The following is a 20,455-nucleotide window of genomic DNA, read 5'->3' on the forward strand; positions in this document are numbered from 1 at the left end:
AGGTGGACAGAGGAAGACTAACCAGACGTAAAACGTAGTCAATTTATTCTCCTTAAACCACAAAATAGAGTCTTTGGTTGTACAAACATCACTAGTTACAGTCTCACCGGGAGGTCCCGGCCGGGGAGGGGGCGGTTAGTCAGTGGCCAGAACTCCTCAGGGGACCTCTTAAAATGCTACCGGTCGGGTTAAAAGACTCGGGGCAAGGGTGGTGTTGGCGCTGGCAGAGCCCCCACCCCAAGTCGGGGGAGGCACCCTGCCCCTCTAGGAGGGCACTGGGCCCAGGCCTCGGCGCCCTGGCCGCATAGCCCGGCGGCTGCTGCACAAGGCCACCTCCTCGGGACCCGTGGAGCCTGGAGAGGGTCTGCCCAGAAGCACCATGGCCACCTCTCCGTCCTCCTCTGGCAGACCTGCAGGCAGGGGCAGGGAGCAAGTGAGCAGATGGGCCTGAAACCCTGGAGCAAGGGGGTTGGGGGTGGGGGGGCGCGCCCTGGCCTGCCAACTCACCTGGGCTCCGAGGTGGTTCCAAGGACCTCAACTCCTCAGTGAAATCTGGGGACTGCGAGGGGAAGAAGGGCTGGTCAGGGACTACCCAGACCTGCCTGAAGCCCCCCACAGGAGCATGGGTGGGTCCCTGCAGAGCCCTGGCGGGGTGGGGGACAGGGAGGGTATGGAGCAGGGGACAGGCTGGGAGACAGGCTCAGTGGAAAGCGGCAGGAGCCAGTCAGGGCGTCCTGCAGAAGGGCCAGAGGGCCCGGTACCTGCATGTCATAGACAGGTCTGGAAGAGGGGAGGGCGGCAAACACCCTGTAGTCAAACTTCCTCCCAGACAAGGCCTTGAAAGGACAGCGTGAGGAGAGAGGCAGAGAGCGTAAGAAGAAGAGAGGGTGGGAGTTTGGATCCCTGCCCCGCCAAGAGAGGAAGACAGGGGAGGGCAGCAGCTGCTGGCTCCTCACCAAGCGTCCTGGGGAGGTGCCGGTCTGGGGGCCGAGGTCTGGAGGAACAAGAAGGGGGCGTCGGGAGAGGTCCACGCCGAAGGCCGGGCTCCCACCTCCCGCCCGACGTACAGACCTTCCAAGGGGGTGGGTGACGGGGTGGGCGCGGGCGAGGGGGCCTCGGCCAGGCGCTCCAGGGGCCCCCGCTTGCTTCGGCCCTCCTGGGACTTGCTGAGGACCATCTGTGCGCGGAGGGCGTCCTGCTCCAGGGACTTCATCCTGTGGGCGGGCGGAGGGCGGGCAGCAGGGGGCGGGCAGCAGGGGGCGGGGCAGGGGCGGGGCGGAGCCTCACCTGGCCGCCCTCCACAGAGCCCGCTTCTCCGCCTCCAGGGCGCGGCGCTCGGCGGGGGACAGAGCCCGCTCCGGGGCCGGCAGCTCCGGGCTCTGCACGCGAAGCCGCTCCTGGTGGCGCCGCTCGGCCTTGGCAGTCCGCACTGGGGCGCCGCCTGCCTGCGGCGTGGGAGACGCCGGGCCGAGCCTGGGCCGGGCGACAGGAATGGAGGGCCGGGTGGAGGAGCGCCGGGCGCGGGTGGAGGGGCGCCTGGGGCAGGGGCGGGGGCGGCCCTCCCCCGCCTCACCCCTCCGCTGTGGGGCCCCGGCCGGCCCAGGGCGGCTCCTCCTCAGGCTCCTCGTCCTCGGGAGCATCGGCCTCCGGGGGCCCTGTGTTGGTCGCCGCCTCGCGCAGCATCTGTGCCCTCTTCTGCTGCAGCTTGCGGGCTGTGGGCAGCAGCGGGTCAGGCCGCGAACCGGCGCCCCCCGCCCCTCCATCCCCGCACCCCACCCACCCCGCCCCCCGCGCCGCCTGCTCACCCTCCTCCTCCTGCATCTTCCGCAGGTCGTCAGCGCCCACCAGCGACACGCGCTTAGGGGGGCCCTCGGCCTGGGGCACCCGAACCTCCAGCTCGAAGTACTTCTGCCGCTCGCGGAAGGACAGCTGCTCCGGCGAGGCCGTGGGCCCAGGTGTGGGAGGCTGGGAGAAGCGCGCCCTGAGACCCAGCCCCTCGGGTGTCACACTCTCGCAGGCGCACGCAGCGGGGCACCTGAGGGCTGCCCACCACCTACCTGGGCAGGGGTGTCCAGGGGCGGGTGCAGGCCGGGCACAGCTGCGAATGTCCTATAGGCCTGCTTCACGTTGGCTGGCAGCTCAGCAGGGGAGGGCGGGGAGGGGGGCTGGGGACCGGGCACAGTGAGCTGAGCAGGGACAGCTGTCCTTGCTGACTGCCACCAGCTGTCCTTGCTGCAGCACCATCCACCCTGCCACCAGCTGACCTTGCTGACTGCCCCCACCCCTGCCCCCCAGGGTCAGGGCACTCACAGGCTGGGAACCACCTCTGCCCCTGGGGGCCGGGGAGCCCCTTGGCCAGGCGTGAGCCAGTGGCTGGATCACCCCAGGCTTTGTCTGCAAAGGGGTTCAGGTGGCGGGTGTGAGGGACAGGGTAGGGGGAGAGACGGCACCAAGGAGGGCGGCTGGGTGCCCAGAAAGTGAGGCCAGCACTCACCCATCTGCTGTCTGTCAGGAAGGGGCAGAGGCTGGGCGCTGGGCTCCAAGCTGGCACTTCATTGTCTGCCCCAACCCTGCCACCAGGCCTGGCCCTCCCCATACAGCAGAACCGGGGAGCCTCTGCAGGCAGGTGAGGGGCTTGGGGCAGGGTGGAGTAGCCCCCGGGGACTCCCAGGCATGAAGACAGATGGGGGCAAAACTGCCAGGCACTGGGGAAGGCCGCCCGGACCCCCAGCCCCCTCTGCCCAGAAGGCCACAGGGAGCTCCCCAGCCCGTGATACCAGCCAGCTGGGCCAGGAAGGGGTCTGCAGGCCATCCCCCTGTGGGATGGCAGCTGGGGGAGGTGTGTGCCCTGGCATCCCTCCCCAGAGGAGCGGACTCTGCACAGCACCCCTCTGCAGTCCCCCCGCTGTGTGTACTCACCTGCTGGTGGCCAGGGGAGCAGGGGACCTCAGCCATCTCTCCACTTGCCGCAGGCAGCACCTGGAAGAGCCAAGTGGCGGGTGTTGGGAGGGTCAGGCAAGGCTGGGGGCCCCCGAGGAGGAGGTGGGGGTTTGCCCACCTCAGTAGCACAAAGGCTGGTCCTCAACTCCCTGACCTGAGCAGCCCCAAGACATCTGAGATGGATGGGCTGGGCTTCCCCCGGGTGGGGCGGCCACCCTCCCTGTGAGCCTCAGAAGCCTGTCAGCCAGGGAGGCCCGCCCCCTGCGAGCCACCCCCAGCTGTGCCCCTTTCTGACAGAGGACACTGGGCCCCTTCCCCTCCTGGGGGCTTCCTGCTTTGGCTTGTGTGGGGCTGAGCACAAAGCTGCTGAACACGCTCACTCAGCCCCCAGCCGGCACAGCCTCCCCACCAGCCCTGCGGGGTCTCCCGGCAGCAGCTGGCGCTGGGCAGCCCGCCCTCCAGGGAAGGGGGAGAACCACAGGCCTCTGCCCAGGGCCCTGCCCCTACTGCAGCACTGGCCCTCCTCCCACCCTGCTCCACCGGTGGCCCATGGGCCCACAAAGCCCTCTGCTCTGCTTCGAGTCTGCCTCTGGGGGGTGGGGGGGTAGGCAGCAGCGGGTGCATCACGGCTGGGCTCAGGGGTGGAGGAGGACAGACGCATGCCAGGCAGGGGGGTGGCGCTCCAGCTCAGGCACCCCGGCCAGTCCCTGTCCCTACGAGGGCCCTTTGAGGGCCTCAGCCCTCTCCCTGGGGGCAGGATCCTGGCAGAGCTGTCCTGCAGGGCCTCAGGTGAAGGAAAGGAGGTAAGACAGGGGTAGGGCTGACAGACTAAGTGGGCGGAGGCCGGGACAGGGGTGTGACAACCAGCGACTGACCCTCTGCACGCTGCCGGTGCTAGGGGTGGCAGCTGGGGCTTGGCAGGCAGGCTTCAGGCTCTCTGGGCTCCAACCCTGGGGGGCAGAGTGGACACAGGGCTGCTGGGGCCATGCCTGCCAGAGTGCGGGGTGGGCAGCCAGGCCCAGGGACGCTGGGCTGTGGGAAGGAGCCCGCCATGTGGGGTGGGAGGGCCTGGGCACTCACCGTGGCCTCCGGGCCCCACAGTGGGATCTGTCCAGGCAGCTCCTTCTCCTGTGAGCAGAGGAGACAGTGGTCGGGGCCGACGGCCTCAGGCTCCCAGCCTAGGGGCTGCTGGCTGCGGGCGGCTCTGACCTTGCTGGGGCCCTCGGGGCTTAGCTCCCGGTCGATGGAGGAGATGCTTTCCAGGCTGTTCCGGCGGCCAAGGCCAGCTGCGAAGGGGTTGGCAATGATGCCTGGGGACACCTGTGGGGGAGGGGCGGAGTGACCACACCCGAGGCAGCCGCTGGGGTGGGCTCTGCTCGCTCAGGACTCCCTGCCACCATCGCGTCTGTGCCCAGGGCACCCACAGGTTGTTTGCACACCATGCTCCCAAGGACATGGCGAGGCAGAACACGGGGCAAGAGAGGTCGGCCGTGGACATGCACCCCGGGAGCACGGGCCTGACAAGGCAGCGGGGACGGTGAAGCGACTCGCGGCACAGAGAGGGACTGAGGCCAAAGTCCCAGGAGAGGGAGGCCGACAGATTCCTGATGTCGGGAAAGGCCTTTTAAAGGAGGAAGAGTTGACTATGGTGTTGACCGGAGTGGTGATGACGGCAGATGTGAACACGCGCTTCTCCAGCGTAAGCAACTATCAACTGGGCAAAACCCAGCCCCCGAGTGGCCCTGAGACCCTGACAGCCAGGAACACGCCTGGCGCCCACATCCCCGCTCCTAAATAGCCCTGTCCACTAAGGGAACCAGTGCTCCTTGGAGAAAGAAGGTATGGGGAAGTGTGAGGTGACCCCAGACTTCCTGCTATGCTAGAAAGGAGGCTGCCTAAGGGAGGTGGGTGATGTTAACAGGGCCCCAGGCCAGCCAGAAGCCCTCTCGTCAGCTCCGTCTGGATGGCTGGAGCACCAGATATCAACAGCAGCAGTGACAACTCTCACCACGAGATAAAACGGAAAATCTGCGCTAAGGAAGGCGGCCGCCTAGCACCTGTGGAAGGAGCGGTGGGGAGAGAGCACGACTGCACTGGGGCTGATGAGGAGCCCGAGGAGGAGTGGGCCGCTGCACTCCCCAAGCACCCGCACAGCACCTGTCAGTTTCCAGGGGAAAGCATCACCTGGTGGGGCAACCCAGAGATGCCCCCATGCAGGCACCATCACCTGTGGGTCTGGTGGGAGGCCGTCCAAGACAGTGTGAGCTCTGTGATCACCAAAATGCAGTCACTGTAGCTCGTCCTGAGGAGTCACTGGACAGACCCCCAGGGAGCACCATCCATGCATGCCATGATGGCCTGTGCTTACCTGAAGTTCCAGGTCAGGCTGGAAGACAACCAGATGTCCACATGCCTTGTGGCTCTAAAGGTTGCCTTGGACCATTGGTGGGAGGCATGCAGGGCCTCTGAGTGAGAGGTCCTGTCTACTGTTCTTAACAGTTTTCTTCAACTCTAAAATTGTCAATACCTTATCTACTTGCTTGTATCTTTCAAAACAGAAATAACAGCAGGAGAAACGACACTAATGCAGACACTGGCCTGGGGGGCACCGAGAGGAGATTCAGACTCCTGGAGGGCTGTGTTCACAGCTGGCAAAGGTTTAACGTGAGCAGCTAGTCTGTCCTCCCGGCTGCGTTGCTCGGCTTGTAGGGTCTTTGCTCCCCAACTGGAGACTGATGTCACAACACAGCAGTGAATGAGCCATGTCCCACGCCCTGGACCACCGGGGAACTCCCAGGAAACTCCGCTTTTAAAGTCATCTTTAAGAACTGAAAATGAGTTCTGGGCTTCCCTGGTGGCCCAGTGGTTAAGAATTCACCTACCAATGCAGGGGACATAGGCTCGATCCCTACTCCAGGGAGATCCCACATGCCGCAGAGCAGCTAAGCCCACGAACCACCAACTGCTGAGCCTGGGGTCTAAGGTCTGTGCTTCCCAACAAGAGAAGCCACCTCAATGAGAAGTCAGTGCACAGCAACAAGACCAGCGCAGCCAAAAATAAAACTTAAACAAAAATAAGCCTAACTGTAGGACAAGCTGGCAGTAGGACAATATGGAGAATTATTTCCAAGTGACTCAACATAGTATTTTGACTGTACCTCCTAAGTGGATAAATCCTAACAACATAAAGAAATGTTAAAATGCTATTAATGGTCTTATTACTAACAATAACATTGATATGGCTTGTTGAAATCAATAATTATAATATTACTTAATCTAATAAATGACTTTTAAGATGAGAAAAAGAGACACGAATATAATCCAAAGAATCAAAGCCTCCTGTCCTTAAGCATGGGTTGAAAGTAACAACCTTATGGATTTTTTCCCCCTAGAAACCTGCCTCCCCAGGACCCGTGTGCTGCAGAGGCCCAGGAGCAAGGCCACAAGGACCAGCCAGTGATGGTCTGAGCCCCAACGCCAGTGTTGAGGCAGGAAACACAGGGACGCCTGGGTGCACCATCAAGCTGGTGTGGCACCACGGGCACCCTGCCTCACGAGGACAGCAGAGACCAAAAAGCAGTCACCCTGGGGGCTTCCAGGGCAGCCACTTGTTATTTATAAATCAACCAATGAAAGAAAAGAATCAGAGTGCTTACCACACATCTCCTGTACAAAATCTTATTTTAAGATAAAAAATAGCTGATAAAATTTCTTCTTTACAGAAAGGTCACAGAGTGACTGAAAGCACTAGATGAGGAGGGAGTAACTGAGGCAGTCTTCCTTCGATCAGTAATCAAGGAAACGTGGAAAAGAAAGGGGCTCTTGATCAAAATCCAAAAGGTTTTTCTGAGAAGGCTGCTAAAATATACAACATTTTGGTGAGTGTGATGGGGAGGAAGAGACGGCAGAAATCAGATCAAGATGCTGACGGGAAAACAGAAGCAGAGGGGAGGAGAACATTCTGGACCCTGCATCAAACATGCTGAGCACCAGTCAGCAAGCTCTTGGAAGTGCACAGTGGCCTCCGCAGCACTGCCGCCAGATGGCCACCAGGCCTGCCCGCGTGTGCGGGGCCCTGGGGGCAGCGGCTGGCACAAAGCAAGGACAGGCAGGTCCTGATGCCAGCCCGCCCCCTGCCGTGCAGAGGTTGGGAAGGACACCAGGGCACAGCTCATGCGAAGACGCACTTGCAGAATCCAAAGTTCGGAGAGATGGCTGTGAACCCTGATTCCTAGAGGTGTTGAACGGGTCACCACAGAGGAAGCAGGTGGGCTGAGGTTAAGAGAAATGGGGCTGAGCGGATGACTGGTGTCCTGATGGATACACGTTGCCCCTGTTTCTTCAAGCACCAAGCTAGCTGGAGGAAACCTGTGGGCTGCACCTCACCATACTTGGCACAGGGCTGTAAAAGCCATCAATAAAAGGACTCCAGAAAACTCAGCACTCATTTTAGAGAAAATTCTTAACAGATTATAAATGGAAACAGCCGTCCAAGTTTAAAAGAATGTTATATAAACTACCGCCTCCAAGTCGGCACAAGGCAAGGTCACTGTCCACAATCATCAGGTTCCCGGGGGGACAGTGAAGCCTGACCTCACAGGAAAAGGGGACCCACAGTCACCACCTGGGCCTCAGGGCTTCTTCCAGGAGACGCAACAAAGTCACTGATGAGAATCGGCAAGGAAGCAAGAGCAGCCTAGCAATGTGCCTGGAGAGACATCCCTCCCACAGCCACAGGGCTCAGAGTTAACCCCCAGCTCCCAGCCAACTTACAGAGCTGGCAAGTCCGTTTGGAAGAGAAAACACACAAAAATAAACTAAAACTTGTCAAAAGGAGAAAAAACAGTGGGTAATTTCACCAGTTAGGTCTCCTGAAACATACTCTCAAGTGGCCACACCGAGGTCAGCAGCGTCGGTTCAAGAACACAGCCGGCTCCCGGGGCCACAGGATGCAGATCCAACCCACAAGCAAGTCAGATCTCCCCCGATCAGTGAGAAAGTGATGGACGGTCCAGTGCATTCCACTGGGACGGAAGATCCACTTGCTTGAGAAGCAATTCCAGTGGATTGTAGTGCTCTGTTTTCTAAAAAATAGCTTTGACAATCTTGCCCCAGAGAGGGTTTTCATAATCAAAACCCAAATCCAGACATTACGAAGAAGCTCAGAAGACGTCATTGTGTTTCTATAACCCCAGAGAGGCCGTTGTGAAGGAGCCAAAGACAAAACCCACTCACGCCCTACACAAAAAGACAGACGCTTACAACGCAAAAGACGAACTGCGAGTTTCATGAGTCACACGTCAAAGGATGCCAGGTCCATGGAGACAAGCTGGTGCCGCCTGAGGCTGGGAGGGGGCAGGAGATGGGGCAAACCTGTGGCCTCAGGCCCAACATCCCTTCTTCCAGGGTGCTGTCCTGCAGAAACTCCCCCAAAAGCATCAAGACGGGCTCCGAGCACTCTGGTTGGAAACACAGCACAAACAAAGCAACCCAAGGAGAGATGGCCAGACAGTCAGAAGAGCCCAGGGAGACCTCCGTAAAACGGGAGAGATGCCCGCTCTGATCTTCGCCCTGGAGTGTATTTACTCTCTTTGTACTGAAACCTTAAAAATAAGTACATGTACTGACCAAAACATGTAAGGTCATACTTTAAATGAGAAAGCAGAAGACACAGCCTTCTCTGGAAAACCTAAGCAAGGTTCCTCACCAGAAACGACAGGTTAGGGTTCCTGCAGGCACAGAGGGATGTGGGCACAGAGGCCAGCACGGAGGCCCCAGAACCCAGGGAGTAGGGTCCCAGTCCAGCACTCAGGCAGGAGAAACAAGGACAAACGCACCATCCTTCCCAGTTCAGGAGACGACACACAGAACAAGAGGGACCCTGCCTCGGCAGTGCAGCGACAGGGGCAGTGGCTGCCATCCCAGACACCCACCCTAGCCCCATGCCCAGCAAGGAGGCCCTCAGGGAGCTGGCAGCCACTGTGGGGAACGAGCCCCCAGAGGCGGGGGTTGGGGGCTGCTGCAGGAGAAGTGGCCCCCCTCGGCTGACGCTGGAAGCCCGGGGACAGCAGCAGCACAAGACAGCAGGGCCCCCGGGGAGGGCACAGCCAGGCTGGTACAAGACATGGGCCGGGATGGACACCACGCCTCTGCAGCCCATGCCCGGGCCTGGCAGCCGACAGTTCCTCCAGGGGCTGCAACGGAAAACTGCTGGGTCCCCACAGGCCCGCCCAGGCCTGGGCCCTGAGCTCCCTGCTAAGGGGCTGCCAGAAAGCAGGCTGGCGCCAGGCCAATGTGGCGGGGCCTCGGGGTTTTCAGGCGGGCTGTGTCCCGCTCTGGGCCATCCTGCCCTGGCCTGGCGGCCCCAGGGCATAAATGCTGCTTGCCCGGTTCAACCTTTTCTTTGAAGACATGACCAGGCTTTCTGTACACAAGCTCTGTCCCACCAGGGCCGCGAGCGGGACTGAGACGAGACAGGCTGGCACCCGTACCACACGGCTCCCCCAGGTCTGACTTGCAACGGCCAAGCGTGTCTTGGCTCTGGCACATCAGGACCCTCCCAGCCACACTGGGGGTGGGACGCAGTCCCTGTCTGTGGCCGAGCGCTGGCTGGGGGGGCACTGACCTCGGGGGTGGCAGCGCTGGTGTCAAAGCCATCGCAGACCAGCACGGTCAAGGTGTCGCCCACGCTGCGCAGCAGCTGCACGGCCTCACCATGTGTCAGGCCCAGCAGGCTTTGCTGGTTCACCTCCAGCAGTCGCAGCCCTACCCGCAGACGGCCGTCTCGCCCAGCTGCTCCCGTGGGGCTCACCTGCGGGGAGACCACCGCGCTCAGGACCAGTCCTGGACCCAGGCCCCTTCACACCTGAGAAGCCCATGGGGCGGGCGGGTAGGTGAGCAGGAGCTCACCTTGGAGATGAATATGCCCTCGTCGGTGGGGTCGCAGGGGTTCCCAGCATGGCCCTTGGCGCCCCCACGGATGCTGATGCCCAGCCTCTCTCCGGGGGCCTTCTGGATGCAGAGCTCCCGCATGCCTGGGGGTGGCGGGTCCCTCCGAACAAGCAGCACCAGCTCCAGGCAGGGCCGGAGCAGGGCACTGACCGCTTCCTGGTGCGTGGCCTCCCGCACATCCTGCCCGTTCACTGCCAGGATGCGGTCCCCAACCCGCAGGCCACTACGTGCAGCCAGGCCCCGTGGGAGCACCTGTGGGGGGAGGGCCGTGTGCCGTGGGCAGGTGGCCAGGCCATCCTGCGCCCCGAGATGCCCACGGGGCCTGCTCTACCTTAGAAATGAACACGCCGGGCTCCTGGACACCGAATGGGTGGCTGGAGTGGTCGGAGCCCCCAACGATGCTGAGTCCCAAGGGGCCCCCCGCTCTGGGCAGACAGATCTCCTAGGAACATGGAGGAACAAGAAGGGTGGCTAGAACAAGTCGAACGTTAAAGGGATGCTTCCCAAGCCCATCGGGTGTGTGGAACCAGGGAGCTCCACCACAGGGAGGCTGTGGGAGGGTGCAGAAAAGACTGCAGGGGGAGGAAGGCCTGTGTCTTGGAGCCTGAGGTGACAGGGCACAGGTCCTGTTCTCCCACCAGTGGGGCCAACAGCCCACACCTAGAGCTGTGCGGCTGTGGAGAAGACTGCTGTCTGGCGGGCAGGGTCGGGGCTGCAGTCTCACCTCCACTGGGTACGGCCCCTCCAAGGCAGCGGCCAGCAGACCAGGGGACAGCCTCAGAGGTCCGGGCTCCCCTGGGGCGGCAGGGGCAGCTGCAGGGGACAGGGGGGAGTAGGGGGGAGGGCTTGGGGCAAGGGGCCCCCCAGCCTCCCGCTCCAGCAGCAGGGCGATGGTGGGCGAGGCGGCGGTCAGCAGGGAGACAGCATGGTCGTGCCTGGCCTCGGTCATGTCCACCCCGTTGATCTGCAAGAGCGCAGCCCGTCAGATGGCCCCAGGGAGAGAGGTGCACAGGTTCTGGGCAGGCCCACCGCTGTACTCACGGAAAGGACGCGGTCGCCAACCTGCAGGGTGCCTGCCCGGTGGGCGGCGCCCCCCTCAGCGATGCGGGAGATGAAGATGCCCTGCAGCGGGGGAGGGCGAGTGGGTGTCTGCAAGCTGGCCAGGCCTGCCCCTTGCCTGCCCCAGCCCTGGCCCCAGCCTCACCCCGTCACCGGCCCGGTAGGGCGTGGAGCCTTTCCCGCCTGCGATGCTGAAACCCAGCCCCTTCTCGCTGCGCACGAGGCAGGCCACGTGGCGCTGGCGGGATGGCCCGGGGGGCTCGGGCGGGAGCAGGGGCAGGCGCAGGCTGCCCCCGCGCCGCTCCCGTGGGCTGTAGTCGTCCTCGGGTCGCAGGGCCGTGATGGTGACCGCGTTCTCAGGCTCCACCATGCGCTCCCGCCACAGCCGCATGTGCACAGTGGCGCCCGCCCCGCGCAGCGCCTCCACGGCCTGCTGGTGCTCCGCATCCTGTAGGGCCACGCCGTTCACCTGCCGCACGGCACTTGTCAGCGCACCCTCCGCAGGTGGGCCGGCCAAGCAGGCACAAGCCGCAGCGTGCCAGGGGCTGCTGCCCCCCTCCCTGTGGGAACCAGCTACCTATCTGGGCAACTCAGGGCTAGGAGGCCCACTATCGAGAAAGCAGGCGACGCCCTTGCTAGTCCACAGCGCCCAGTCCTGGCACCCCTGCCCCGCACACCTGCTCCTTATCTGAGCAGTCCTGGGGAGAATGCCTGGGGTTCTGCGCATCTGACTCTGCCCCGGGCCCTCTGAGCTGCTGGGACACAGAAGCCCCTCTGTCGAGTGAGTGCAGGGTCACTTCCTCCTGCCCCTGTCCCCCAGGGAAGGGCCAACTACCCTCTAACCCCCCCTGACAGGCACGTGGCCTCCAATGCTCCCTGACATGGCCAAAGCCAAATCACACAGGCCTCCTGCCCAGACGCAGGTTTCTGCCTTGGGCTGACCTCCAGTCTACCCAGAGCTCTAGCTTATGAGCTCCATGCCTCACAGGGGTCCCATGCTTGGGGCTCTCAGGAGCAGCTGGGCTCCCTTCCTGGAGGGGAGGACAGCCCAGCACCAAAAGTGAGACTGAGAGGTCCCAAGGGTGTGCATTTCACGCAGCAGCCAGGGGACTCACCTCAAGGAGCTTGTCGCCTACTCGGACCCCAGCCCGAGCTGCAGGGCCCTCCTCAGACACCCGGGAGATGAAAATGCCCTGCAGGACAGAGACAGTCCAAGAACATTGGTGGACGCCTGGAGGAGCCTCCACCCTGCCCTTGCGGAGAGGGGTCCTCAGCAGCTGTGTGAGGCCCAGAAGCCCCCCAATCAGGGCTGCAAAGATGCCCCAGGGTGCAAGAAAGGCAGAAGTGGGCCTGCAGTGCTCAGATGGCCTGGGTGTGGGCTGCTGTGGGGTCCCAGTCGTCAGGGAGTGAGGGTGCAGGTTAGTCCCGCAAAGTCTGAACTGCACATAGCACAAGAGGCACCGGTCAAAGGGAGGCGAGGCTGAAGGGGACGGCGGGCAGACCGGAGGCCCTGACCGGCCTCTGTGTCCCTGCCCCCCGCAACCCTGGCCTCCAGGACCCCGTGTGCTGCAGGGGCAGGGCCCGTGGGCAGCACGGGTGGGGGCGGCTCCTCACCTCGTCGTCTCCCTTGTAGGGCGTGGAGCCCTTGCCACCCGCGATGCTGATGCCCAGGCCCCCTGTCTGCCGCACGATGGTGAGCGTCAGCTGGAAACAGAACAGATGTGCCGTGTCCAGGGAGGGCTGAGGGGCTGGGGCCTGGTCCCCTCCGGCCACCATCCACCTCTCCCAGGGCCGGCTTGGGCCACAGAGGAGCCAACGAGGTGGGGGCTGCCGGGCTGCAGGGAGCGCCCGCCTGTGGGTGACGGGGGCCTTCCAGGGCTGGAGCGCCACAGGAGTGGGGGCACACCCTGCACCTCCTCCAAGATCGGCCACCCCTGCCTGGAGGACGGTGCCTTGTGGGTCTAGCAGGCGCCCCAGGCCCTGGCTTTGAGTTTGGGGAGGAGGCCTGAGCAGCAGTGGGAAGGAGACGGAGAGCCCGCAGCCCAAGAGCAAGGCCTGCAAAGCCCGGGGCAAGAGTGCAGCGGCAAGCGAGTACAGACCTCTTCCTCCTCAATGCGAGCGGGCTCTATCAGCAGGTTATTGGCCTGGTCAAACGACACCCCCTGTTAGGACAGGACCAGCAAGGACATGCAGGTCAGCTGCCGCCCGGCCCCGCCACCTCCTTGCCCGGCCCCGCCATGAGCAAGAAAGAGGGAGAAGACCACACCAAGCTCCCACAGCCTGAGCGCCCAGCCCTTCCCGCCTGGGTCTGGTGCTGTCCCCAGGCAGGGGGTCCCCTCCGATCTGGAGGCCTGGCTGCCGCTGCCGACCTGCCTTATGGACAGGCTGGGCCGGTGCCAGGTAGGCCTAGGCCTGGCTGTGCCAGCTCTGACCATCCAGGCCCTCTCAGCCATCACGGCACCAGGCTGTCTGCGCCTGAACAGTGCAGAACCACAGACATGTCAGGCACGGGACTGCTGTGGAGCGGGGCATCCCATGGAGAAGACAGGGCCCCGTGAGAGCCAGCCCTTCAGAGGCCAGGGCAAGCAGAGGGGTCTGGGCAGAGGTGGGGACCGCCAAGGGCTTGGGATGGGGCTACAGAGCCAGCACGGAGCTTGCAACTGAGTCAGCACCCAGACTGCAGAGGAGAGTGGGGAGCTACGGACAGGCACCTCCCGTGCCAGTTGCCTTGAGAGTCGTCTGAGACCCACGCCGGTGTGGACCAGGGGGCCTGGCCAGCTGGGTTCAGGCCAGCGTCTGGGGCCAGACCCACCTTGACAGAGGGTGCAGAGGCCGCCGCCTTCTCCTCCTCTGCTGCCGCTGCCACCTCCCTCTCCTCTTCCTCCTCAGCCTCATCTTCCTCCTCCTCCTCTGCTTGCGGAGCCCAGGACATGTGGGGGCCATTGTGCCAGCCCCCAGCCCCCACTGGGGCCTCACTGTCTGGCGGTGTCCCCTGCAGGAGGGCCACCACGGCCTCGGGCTGAGGCAGCTTGGAGATCTTGAAGTGTTTCTTGTAGTGGGGCGTGTCCTTGCGGATGAGCCTCTGTCTGCCCCCTGGCAGGGGCCAGGGTGCCTCTGGCTGGCCCTCCTCACTCTCACCATCCTCCCTGGGCAGGAGCAGCGTGTCCTCCGCGAAGCGCACAGTGGGCTGTGAGAGCAGAGTGTGAGAACTAGGCCGGCCCACTCCCGAGAGCAGGGCCCAAGGCAGCAGACAGTTGCTGAGAGGGCCCGCCGCTCAAAGAACAGGGACAACTGACGAGGCAGCGAGGGACACACATCAGTCAGCGGGAAGAGTAGGCTTGGGGGCTGGGAGGCTCTGCCCACTGTGCTCTCAGCAGCCGGAGGCGGGGCCCCAGCAGGACCGCGAGGAAGGCCCTGGTGTCTGGGAGCGTGCAGCAATGATGGGCGTGCGCAGACAGGGCCCGGGCTGTGCCGGCCTTGAGGTGCAGACCCTTCTCCCCCAGCTCCCGCCCCGGCCTGGGGCAGCCCGGCTCCGGCTGGGCCCCACACAGGGAAGGGTGCACCTGGGGCCCACCTGAAGGAACAGACTGGCCCTGCCTGCACACCTGCTTGGAGAAGGGAAGGGCTGGCAGCTCCCCTGAAAAAGTGGCCCCCAAGGCCAGGCTCACCTCCTCGTAGTTCTCTTCCATGACCTCCTCCTGGGTGGCTGGCATGGGTTCCTGCTGGCTCAGCCCCTCCTCCTTGGCCAGCGGGCCGTCAGACTCACCCTGGGAGGCTGTGCCGGCAGACAGGTGCGAGTCTGCACTCAGGCCAGACTCAGTGCTCAGCCTCTTCTCCTGTGGCAGGGGAAGGCAGTGGGTTGGGCTGCCCCCAGAGGATCCCACATTGCAGGATGCACCCCAGGGTTCCCTGCTGCCTGATCACAGAGCCTTAGGAGCTTCCCCTCCTAGCTGCCCCCATCCTGCAGGAAGTCTGTGCTCATCCTCTGGGGTGCCCGCTATCCCACCCCTAGGGAAGCCGCACTTCCAGCTTCAACATCTGGATACACAAAGCCACCCTTTGTGGTTTGAACCCTCAAGGCTCATTCCAAAAAAATCACAAGGGCAGGGGCTGACGAGTTCCCGAGTGAACACCAGCTCGAGGACGGGCAGGCACCCCGACCAGCATGAGCATGCCTCCCGGACCAGCGAGGGCAGCTTCCCATGGGTGGCTGTGCACCGCACACAGGTCCTGCCACGTGGCCCCAGCCACCAGACACCCTGCTGTACCCAAGGGCCCTGAATGAGTGGAGCTGAGCCTGCCTGACTCTGAACAGTCCCCCTCACAGAAGCCGACAGTGTGGGTGCCCTTGAGATATGCCAGCCCACAGGCCCACTTCTCCAGCTGCTTCTGGCTCCTCACGGGCAGCTGCCCCACGTCCATGCCACATGGCTCCTGTGTCTGCCCAGCGGCCCTGGGTGGAGGCGGCCTGCTCTGCGGAAGGCGTGCGCACTTAGCCCTGAGCTTCCCAACCACCACCATAGCCTGGCTCCTCTCCTGGTGGGTTCCCCATACCCACGCCGGCCGGGAGTCCTGCACCCAGCCTGGGGTTCCCACAGGAAGGCCTGTAAGGTGGGCGGCTGTCCCTCCCGTGGCCTGCAGGTCCCCATAAGCACCTCCTCAGAGGGTGAGGGTGGTACAGGGTCAGGCCTGCAAGATGTGGCTTCGCTCCGGCGCTCCACACCCCTCTTCATCACCTTGAGCTCGCTGGGGTGTGGCGTAGCCCGACGCTGCAGGCCCTGCAGTGGGCACAGGGGTGAGGGGCAGGTGGGGCAGGGGTCAGGCGGGAGCGGGGAGGCGGGAGCCCCCGGGGACCCCACCCCGCCATACCCGTTTCTCAGCAGCGGCTTCCTCCGGGTCATCATCGCCCACGGGGGCCTCCAGGAACTGGATGACGCTGACACGGCTGAGTGGGGCGTCTCCCCAGCTTTCCGAAGGGCTGTTCCGCAGCCCAGGGTCCTCTGTGGAAGCACATGTCAGGGGGAACCCCGCCCCGCCCCAGGCCCCGCCCCACCCAAGGCCCCGCCCCTAGCGACCTACCGAGGCTGGGCAGGGGCTGCTGTGGCAGCAGGTAGCAGGTGAGCACCTTCTCGCCCGTCTGGGCGTCATCCTCGGTCTGGAACCGAAGCATGGGCTGTGCCTGGTTCTCCGCTAGCCACAAGGCCTTCAGGTTGAGGTGCGTGAGTGCGAACGGCAGACTCTGCAGGCTGGGGGCGGGGGCGCGGTCAGCTCCGGGAGAGCCAGGCCTGGCGCCGCGGGATAGGGGCGGCACTCACCGGTTGCCCGCCACATCCAGCACGTGTAGCTCAGCCGTGTGGGCAAGCTCAGGCGGTAGGATGGCCAGGCGGTTGTCCCTCAAAGAGAGGACGCTGAGTGCCACGCAGCCCCCGATCTCAGGCGGCAGTGCTTCTAGGTGGTTCCGGTCCACGTTGAGGTTGGTCAGCTTGGTCAGTTTCCCCAAAGAGTGGGGCAGGGCCTGGCCAGGAGGATGGTGAGGATCAGAGACCAGCGGGAGCCCGAGGGTGCAGTCTCTGCCCTTGCTCCGGCCCCGAAGAAGCAGATGTCTGGCTCCCACCACTCTGCATGCCTCCAGGCGCTCGCCCATCCTTCCTGCCTCCCACACTAACTCTGAAACCAGCCCCACCGTCAGCAGGTTCTCCGTGAGGATCAGCTCCGACAGGTTCTCACAGTCCCCGATGGCTTCTGTCACCTCGCACAGGCGATTCTGGTCCACCTTCAAGATGGACAACTGCTTCAGCTGACCTGGTGTCGAGAAGATGCGGCAACAGGTTCAGTGGGGCCGGGAGCCTGGACACTCACAAGACTGAAGCAGCCTGCGCTGGGGCAAGGACTCCTGCTTCCTGCACTGTGAGACCGCTGAAACCTTAGCCTCCCTCTAGACGCATACTCACTGCCCCACCCTGCTGCCAACCTGAGCATGCCCAGCGGCTCCCGGGTCCCCAGTCCCTCACTGTGCCCTCACGAGCTCACCACCCACACTCACCACCGTGCATTGCCCCAGCTCCTCGGGTGCGAGCATGCGTCATGCCACTGTGGCCCAATGCCTCCCCCCGTCAGGGACGGGTCCCAGAACCCAGCAGAGCCAGGGGCCCTCACCCCAGGACCCCGCTCCTCCCAGGTTCACCCTAGCCACGCCCCTCCCAGCACTGACCAATGCCGTCCGGCAGCCGCTGCAGCAGGTTCTGTGACAGCAGCAGGTCAGTGAGCAGCACCAGCCCCCCGAGCTCCGCGGGCAGCTCCTCCAGCCGGTTCTCAGACACGTCCAGGCACACCAGGCGCCGCAGATTCCCGAGCTCCTGGGGGTAGGTTCAGAGGGTCAGGGGGAGGGACAGGCCCAAGGGTGGGTGGCAGCCACACCCTCACTCACCGGGGGCAGGGCCGATAGCTGGTTCCGGTCCAGCCACAGCTCCCGCAGGTTGGGCAGGGCCCCCAGGGTGTCAGGCTGCAAGAAGAGGCAGGGACAGGGTGACGGCCAAGGCTCACTTGCCCTGCCTGGCCCCACCCCACCCACGACAGCCCCACCCTCTCCACACCAGCACTTCCAGATCGTTGCCTCCCAAATCCAGCTGTTCCAGCTTGACCAGGAAAGACAGGGACCTGCAGAGGAAAACAGAGAAAGGTCTGTCGTGGCCAGATGGCCCATGGTCCCTGGGGCCAGCTGCTGGCAGGGGCAAGCCCACTCACGCAGGCAGGGACTTGAGCAGATTCTCCCGGAGCTCCAGGGTCACCAGGTTGGCGAGGCTGAACGAGACCAGGACAGAGTGTGAGAGGAGGCAGGACGGTGGGGAGTGGTGCAGGAACAGAGCTCGGCTGAGCCCCCCGCCCCGCAGGAAGACACTCACTTGCCCACGTCTCCAGGCAGCGCCTGCAGGGACACGTCATTCAGCGCCAGGTGAGCTAGACTACGTAGCTGAGTGAAGCCTTCGGGGAGCCTACGGAGAGAAGAGGGTCCTCAGATGCCCAGGCTGAGGCTGCAGAACCCCCACACCCCACGCCCAGCCCTGCTATGGCCACCACCCACCTGGACAAGGGGTTCCCACTGAAGTCAGCAATCTCCAGAGCTTTGCAGAACTTGATGCTCTCGGGGATCTCAGGGATGTCTGCAAGGAGAAAGGGGTCACCACGGAGAGATGCCCACAGCCTCCAGGAGCTCAAAGGCCTTCCTGCCACCCTCAGATGCTACCCTATGCCTGCCCCAACTTCACACCATTCCGGGACACATCCAGCTCCACCAGCTGCATGAAGTTGGCCACCTCTGGAGGCAACCGCTGGATCTCGTTGTCGCTCAGGCCCAGCTTGCGCAGGTTCAGTAGCCTAAAGAAGGGCTGTGGGCAGGGGATAGGGTCAGGGTGACAGGCCCTGTAGCAGGGGTCCATCCCTGCTCCTGGCCACACAGGAACCCTGAGTCCTGTCCCATCACTCTAGTCTGCAGTAAGAAAAGCAAAGAGACAAAAACACACACACAGCTTCTCGAACTTGTGACTCCTTGACTTTTAACACCTGGTCCCTTTGTGTCATCTCAGAGACAACCCCCCGCCCCCCACCCAACATTACCAGCTGACCTACCTTACACGCTGGAGTCTTAGTCTTAACTGAGAAATCACTTCCTTTCTCTAACCTGTCCCTGTTCCCTGCCCTCTGTTCCCTCAGGGCTCTACCTACCACCTGAATCACCTCTTCGACCCACCCAGCTGATGGGCCCTCCAAAGCCTGCGGTAGTTTCTGCGACTGCACCCCAGCAACCTGCCCAACCTGAGACACTGACAAGAATTTGGAAACTACCAAAAAAAAGCATAGCGAAAACAGCAGGGGCCACAGATCCATGTGAGGAGCCCTGGTCCAAGTTCTGGAATGAAGCCACACCCTCTGTGGCATGCAGCCCCCAGGCATTGGGCCACTTGGCACCCCATCTCCAAAAAGGAAATCCTTTTGTGACCTGCTTCCTTTAATCTTCTCTCCCAAGTGGCCTTAGAAGAAAAGCAAGCTGACAGGAAGAAACAAGGCAGTAAGAGGTAAGGCAGTGAGAGGTACACAGGCTTGTCAGGGACAGGCACCATAAGAAAGCTTCCGCTGACCCCGCCCCAGCACCCTGGAGGAAGAGAGCAGTCAGGACAGAGGCTGGGTTCCCCTTCCAGAGTAGTCCAGCAAGTTCGTATCCATCAGCCAGGCCGGTTAACCTTCCACCCGGATCTACCTCAAACCCTTCCACCTTCCCCCGCGGCTTTCCATCTGTAGCTCCTCCTCTAAGCTGTGACCATCCCCACCCCCAGTCAGGCACCTGATGACCGATGCCACCTGGTGCCAGCGCCGGCGGTGGGTGAGAAGGGTGGGGCTAGCCAGGGTGGGGCTCTGGCCAGTAAGAACCAGCAGGGCCAGCTGGACGTTGCGGTGTCCCGCGCAGGCCAGCGCCGGCTGAGGGCTCAGAGGAGCGGACGGTCGCATCTAGACTGACCCTGGAACGAGGGCTGGGCCGGCGGCCACTCACCTTGGGCAGCTCGCGCAGCTGGTTGGCGTCGAGGAGCAGCTCCTCCAGGCTGCGGCTGTACCGATAGATCTCCTCGGGCACGGCCTGCAGCGAGCAGTGCCGCTTGTCCACCGATTCCACGTGCCGGTTGCAGCGCCAGAGCGGGATGCACTTGAGCATGGTGCGGGCGGGCGCGGGATCCGGCGGCGGGCGGGGGGCGGGGCTCGGCCCGCATGAGCACCGGGCCGGGGGAGAGGCAGGGGGCGGCCAGGGGCGGCGGCGGCGGCGGCGGCGCGCTGGGCCGGGCCCGCGCTCGGAACGCTCGGACCGCGGCGGCCTGGGTGGGGGGCGCGGCCCGGCCGGCGCTCAGACTCTCAGGACGCCGCAGCGGCCCGGCATCCCGCCTGGCCCACTTGACCCGGTCCGTCCACTCGCCCGCCGCCTGTGCCGCAGTCGGAACCGCCACCGCTGCCCGCCGGACTACCCCACCGACAACCGCCGGTCGCCGCGCAGCCCGCCGGGAAGCCGAGGCCCGCCCTCGCAACCCCGAACTGCAAAACCCACAAGGCCCTGCGGCGCCGGTGCCTCCGAGGACCCGTAGCGGCCCCGCGCACGGCCTGTCGGGAAGCTCGAGTCGCCCTTGGCGCAAGGAATGGTGGGAGCTGAAGTCCGCTCAAAGCCTGGGCTCCCTACCGCCAGCGCCCTAACCAGCGGCTCGAGGTTTCCTGCCTTCTCTCCAGCACCGACCGCCCTGCACCCCCCCACCCCCCATCCCCGCCTTAGCCTCACGATCCCGAAACACCGCCCGCCGCCCCTCCCAACGGGACGTGGCTACCCGAGGTTAGGGCGCCAGGCCCAGGTTGTGCTCGTATTTGCCTGATGGACTGCGTGTGTCCCAGGACTTCGGAGACTCTGGGCCAGCCTTCTTGCAGCACTACCAGAGCACGTGACACTAGAGCCCCGCACAGCAAGAAGGCCACC

At 63.7% G+C, this 20,455-nt stretch overlaps 1 protein-coding gene across 11 annotated transcripts; it reads right to left on the reverse strand.

The window, feature by feature from the left end:
- Positions 1-28: 28 nt before the first annotated feature.
- SCRIB (scribble planar cell polarity protein) lies at positions 29-19,654 on the reverse strand. 11 transcript variants are annotated; one of them, XM_055432148.2, is made up of 37 exons: positions 19,496-19,654; positions 18,218-18,335; positions 18,032-18,110; positions 17,853-17,942; positions 17,695-17,751; positions 17,544-17,607; positions 17,378-17,452; positions 17,162-17,306; positions 16,634-16,752; positions 16,266-16,465; positions 16,030-16,196; positions 15,820-15,950; positions 15,606-15,728; positions 14,619-14,786; positions 13,763-14,137; positions 13,050-13,112; positions 12,565-12,654; positions 12,066-12,143; positions 11,096-11,419; positions 10,933-11,013; positions 10,616-10,855; positions 10,223-10,333; positions 9,850-10,143; positions 9,566-9,751; positions 4,150-4,260; positions 4,021-4,068; positions 3,816-3,890; positions 2,920-2,979; positions 2,058-2,165; positions 1,806-1,965; positions 1,574-1,712; positions 1,288-1,473; positions 1,072-1,214; positions 957-994; positions 762-836; positions 508-559; positions 29-410 (listed from the first exon to the last, which is right to left on the reverse strand). In XM_055432148.2, exons 1-37 carry the CDS (start codon positions 19,652-19,654, stop codon positions 265-267), a joined length of 4,878 nt encoding a protein of 1,625 aa, XP_055288123.2. In that variant the 3' UTR covers positions 29-264. The 11 variants fall into 11 exon arrangements, with proteins under 11 accessions (XP_055288123.2, XP_055288124.2, XP_055288130.2 ...); XM_055432149.2 differs by lacking the exon at positions 3,816-3,890; XM_055432155.2 differs by lacking the exon at positions 762-836.
- Positions 19,655-20,455: the final 801 nt, after the last annotated feature.

Source organism: Moschus berezovskii, chromosome 16, assembly GCF_049115385.1.
Source record: "Moschus berezovskii isolate FMDL1 chromosome 16, NW_MosBer_1.0, whole genome shotgun sequence".
In the NCBI taxonomy this organism is placed as follows: Eukaryota; Metazoa; Chordata; class Mammalia; order Artiodactyla; family Moschidae; genus Moschus; species Moschus berezovskii.